General features: G+C 32.4%; 1 protein-coding gene across 1 annotated transcript; it reads left to right on the forward strand.

Annotated features, from left to right (window-relative positions):
* Nucleotides 1-601: 601 nt before the first annotated feature.
* Nucleotides 602-2,133, forward strand: LOC108767441 (putative nuclease HARBI1). Its single transcript, XM_018517345.1, has 4 exons — nucleotides 602-813; nucleotides 895-1,052; nucleotides 1,117-1,678; nucleotides 1,773-2,133. The coding sequence occupies exons 1-4, from the start codon at nucleotides 602-604 to the stop codon at nucleotides 2,131-2,133; spliced, it is 1,293 nt and encodes a 430-aa protein (XP_018372847.1).
* Nucleotides 2,134-5,415: the final 3,282 nt, after the last annotated feature.

The raw sequence follows: 5,415 nt of genomic DNA on the forward strand, positions 1-5,415 counted from the left end.
AAAATTTGGTTGCATTTAGGTATTTAAAAATAATTAATAAACGTTGGTTCTAGAAAAATTACATTACGCTATATCTTGGTCGAAAAACGGTTGGAGTATATACCCTTTGTAACACTTTTCGTTCTATAACTATTTGTTTTTGTATTGTTTTTTGTTCATGGCAATATTTCCTTTTTTTGTGATGTTTTTTGTTGTCTTGTATGTGACTGCAGTCCCCAAAATCTTACTGCCATTCCGCATGACGTCATACCTCCACCACCGAAGAATCCCCGCGCTATGCTTCCCCTCGCCTACGAGAATTCCCCGCACCCCGGTCTCCCCTCTAGCCCATGGCTTAGAACCGGCCTAGTATAGCTACTAATGTTATTTATTTAAAAAAAAATTATGAAAGAAAGGGAAAAAAGCAGGATCGATCGTGGGATCTTCAACATTCTGATCTCGCACCTTAAGCCGTAATCACACTAGCGATTGCCGATTGAATTGAGATTGCGATTGGCGATTGGCGATTTACAATCATTCAATCACACTGACGATTGTAGTTAGGAATTGTGGCCGCTACAATCGCTCATTCGTGTCTGAAACGAAAAATAGCATCGAAAAAATGCCAAGAAATATTAATCGATATTGGCAACTGCGGGAGCAAGAATTCTCGCAAGAATTGATTGTGATAATTATGATGCTCCTTGCAAGTAATAGTAAACATACCAACAAGAGAATTTGGATGCATCGATGGATAGCAAAAAGAAAGGAAAAAGGATTACATCATAACCTTTTCTTGGAACTCAGTCTAGAAGATCCTAATAGATTCAGGAGGTGTGTACATAAGTGTTCACATTCTTTAATGTACATTTAAAAAGAAGTATTAAAGTAATCAAATAATAATATTTATTACAGGTACTTACGTATGGACACAGTAAATTTTGAAGAACTTTTAGAAAAGGTTTCTTCTTTGAAAAGAAAATTTCCACTCATTAAAAAGAAGAATACACATTTGAGAGAAAGTATTCCACCAGCAGAAAGACTTTCTTTAACTTTGCAGCATTTGGTTACAGGTTAGATTAAATTAAATTATTGGATATATAATTGCTTTTGTTTATGCTCGTATTTTATTTTTAGGAGAAACACAGGAATCCTTGTCATTAACTTTTAGAATAGGACAAAGCACAATATCTGGTATCATAAAAGAAGTATGCCGAGCTATCATTACTGTATTGAAGGAAGAATATTTGAAAGCTCCTTCTTCTGAAATGGAGTGGCAAGAAATTGCACGAAACTTTGATGAACTATGGCAATTTGAAAATTGTATAGGTGCAATTGATGGAAAACACTGTAGAATTGACTCACCACTTAGATCAGGGTCACTTTATTATTGTTACAAGGACTTCTTCAGGATTGTTTTAATGGCAGTTGTCGATGCCTACCTACGCTTTATATACGTTGATATTGGGACAAATGGACGAATAAGTGATTCGGGAGTATGGAATAAATGTACTCTTAAGACTCATTTAGAAATCAACAGCCTCCATATTCCGGGTCCATCTCCACTATCTGGCACAAGAGAAATGCTTCCTTATGTGTTAATAGGTGATGAAGGTTTTCCTTTAACAGAGAAATTCCTTATACCGTATCCTGGTTCTCAGTGCTCTGGTAAAAAAAATCGTAGAATTTTCAGTTATAGGTAAGATACCTTTTTAAGAATTAAATGCCAAAATTCTCCTGATTATGATTTTATTGATAATGGATCAATGGTAATACTGTATACATTTCTTTAGATTGTCAAGAGCTAGACGTTGCTCAGAAAATGCCTTTGGTGTTCTTGGAGCCAGATTCCAGATATATCGAAGTGCAATGAGATATGATCCAGATGATGCTGAAAAGATAATAATGGCAACTTGCTGTCTCCATAATATGTTACGGAGTAAAGTTGTTGGCAGAGTCATGTATACACCTCCATCATTTATTGATGAAGAAGATATAATGTCAAGTGAAATCAGACCGGGTAATTTCCGGGAAGAGTCAGCAAATGGTTTAATAAACCTGAGTAATCAAAGAGGGAACAGGCACGCAAATTCTGCTATTCTTCTAAGAAATAAATGGTGCGATTATTTTAATGCCGAAGGTGCAGTACCATAGCAAGAGCGTATGGTGCGATAAAAAAGTTGTAACATTATTTATACGTTCTTTAAAAATATATTTTTTTATAGCTCGCTATCTGAAAAAATACACATGAGGATAATACACAGTATTAAATACAAGTAATAGACTATATTAATACAGAGAGAAAATTTGCAGATTTTTAGTTGATTTAAATGTAACTGTTTTATTTGAATAAATATTTATTTAATATAAGTATGTGTAAATATTTCGTTAGTACTTAGAGTAAATATTTACTTAAAATCTGCAAATTTTTTTCTCATTGTATAAATAATATCGATCTAATATAACATTTAAAAAATGCATCTATTAAACATATGCTTAAAATAATACGAAGCTTATTTTTTTAATCTAAAGTATCTAATACTTATATAAATACTGTAAAATACTGTTTATGTACTTATAGGTATACTTTAAAATAATATTTATGAACGATTTGGCAAAGTACGTTTTGTTATTTGTGTACACATATTTATTTTTTTAAGGGCCTTAGCAGAATGACTGACTTTCATAATCTTAAGATAATATTTTATGATGTAAATTTTGTTTTTTTCTTTTGCTATAGCCCTTACAATTTCTATAATATTTTATCACATCTTTCTTTATATACCTTTAAATAAAATATAAAATATTTCCAACAGTTCAACAAACTCAAACGTAACACATTCAATATTTAAATTGCAGTGATCCTTTATGCATATTAATGAAAATAATTAATAATAATTTTACACAAAAATGTGTAATCGTACGTAAATAAAAAATATTGTACTACTGTATCAAATAAAGAAACGGAATTATAAAAATGGAACAATATTGTTATCAGCATTCATTATTTTCCTCTCGCATTTTAATAGAGGGAACAGTGGTAAGAATTTTTAGAATCTCTGTTTCACAATACAAATGTCTTTCTGGTTCCATCTCTCTTAATCGAGCAGCAATTAATAAACCCAGATGTTCGCAAGCAATAATCCTAGGTGGTGATTGTTGATGCATTTGATTTTGTGACATTTTCGTATTACCTATTCTTTTTAATGCTTTTACTACTTCTTCCATAACAGTTGTCCTTTTCATTGCGCCACGCTTTACATAAACTGAATTATTAGCTTGCTTTTTATTTTCAGACATAGAAGTTGAATTTGAAGATTGTGAAGATGTAGATGTACAGCGAGAATTTTGTGAGTTTTCAGAATAAAATAATTCAGAATTTGTAACGTGAAACACACATGGCTCTTCAGATAATACAGATGTATGTGGAACTCCAATTTTTTCAATTAAAGTATTGCTACTGCTGGCAGATGCAGGTATATGTGTGAATGGCACATTTGTTTTCGCAGAGGATCGTTCAATTATATTGTCAGGAGAATATGTGAGCTTCAATACAGATGGATTTAAAACTATAGAATTGGCATCTTGATGTAAAGCCTGTGAAATAGGTGCATCAAAAATGTTGTCTGATATCAATACCCATTTCTAAAATAGAACATAACGCCTAATATTATATTTATGATGAAATGAATTATGTATAATGATACACACCCAATTAATTAAAAAAAGCATTATTTATCATTTCTTAAAAAGAAACTGCTTATTTTTTTACTTAATTCTTTAGTTATAGTTACCTGTAAATTGGAATCAAAATGTATATTATTTTTAATTAAACTTGCAAGAACATTATTATTCATTTCATCATTGATGTTAATGGTAGTAAATGTCTGACCATCATCTTTTAGACCATCAAGATTTGATGAGCTTTCTGTTTGCACACAGGCTTTCTTTAAGAATAGCAGACTTGTGTACAATGACCACTTAGGTTTATAAATCTCATCTGTACCTTTACCACTGCATCTTTGTTCTGATTCTTTTATTCTTTTTTCATTGTTCATAAATGTAGTTCTTATATTAACAAATCTGTCACGAACTATTTCAGCTAAAAAATAAAATAGTTTAGATATTTAGCTTAATATAGAGAAATATAACCTAACATAACCTTAATCTATTCCATTAAGAACAAGGAAAATGAGGTAAAGAAAATTCATAAAAATAAAATTTACAACTACGTTATATACTTATTTAAATCTTTTACTTACCTGTTATATTTGGGATCCCCGTAAGATCTGCTACCTCTTGCCAAAGGACTTCTTTTATATCATTTCTCCTGTACATTGGATCAGAAACATCCCACAACTGCGGTCTATTTTTTACCGCATCAATCAATAAAAATTCTTGATCAATAATAAATGTCTGCTTTTTTGGCGGCATTATACACATAAATATGTATTCTTGTATCAAGTGTGACACTTTAGACTACAATTTAATATTATATATTGTGTTATCGAGACACATGTGCTTTGATATCACGTGACTAAAATCACAATATTTCATTGGCTACGATTGAACGACAACTGCGATTGACGATTAGAAAATATTGTCTAAACGGCAGTCACTAATCTTAATCGGATCTCAATCAGTTACTGCTTTGCTTTGATTGGTTGAAAAGTAATCGTCAATCTCAATTCAATCGGCAATCGCTAGTGTGATTACGGCTTTACTCCCGAGACCACGCCGACTTCTTACGGATCATTTCTACAAACGCGGTATATAAAGTGCACGGAATTGTTAATTATTTTTCTCATAAACTATCGCGTTTTAACATCATATTTGCAATTATAGAATAATAAGAAGCATATAAGATTACTAAAATTTATTAAAAGTTATGCTATTTAGAATCTTTACTTCCCCTATATTTATAGATTCATGCCAAACGATAGAGATTGTTGAGAAAGCATTTTCGCGGTCGCCCGAAAACAAGCGACTAAAGCGAGACGGACGAATGCTTTGGCGCGGAGTGAGAGCGAACAAGACAGCGATAGAAAGCCCGTTTTTCTCGCTGTTTGTTTTCAAGCGCAAGAAAACTAAAAATGCCTTCTCAGCAATCTGGGCCGTTTGACGTGTATCAAGAAATAAGGGGGGAAGAGACATTGTAAATAGCATATAATTTGTAATGAATTGTAATAGTCAAATACCCCTCCCATTAATCTGTAATTGCAAAAATGATATGAAAATGCGATAGTTTATGAGAAATTAATTGTTTACGATTTTTCATGTGTGTTATCTGGAGACACTGGTAGTGTCTCGGCGCTAAGCTGCGCGAAGCGACACTGCCGTACCTCCTTTACGCGAAACGACGAGTTGCGGCAGATCGAGATTGTCGGATCTCAATAACGGCTGAACCGATCGCGTTCTATATATGCTCAATCGATA

The sequence above is a fragment of the Trachymyrmex cornetzi genome, unplaced genomic scaffold (genome assembly GCF_001594075.2).
Source record: "Trachymyrmex cornetzi isolate Tcor2-1 unplaced genomic scaffold, Tcor1.1 scaffold677, whole genome shotgun sequence".
In the NCBI taxonomy this organism is placed as follows: Eukaryota; Metazoa; Arthropoda; class Insecta; order Hymenoptera; family Formicidae; genus Trachymyrmex; species Trachymyrmex cornetzi.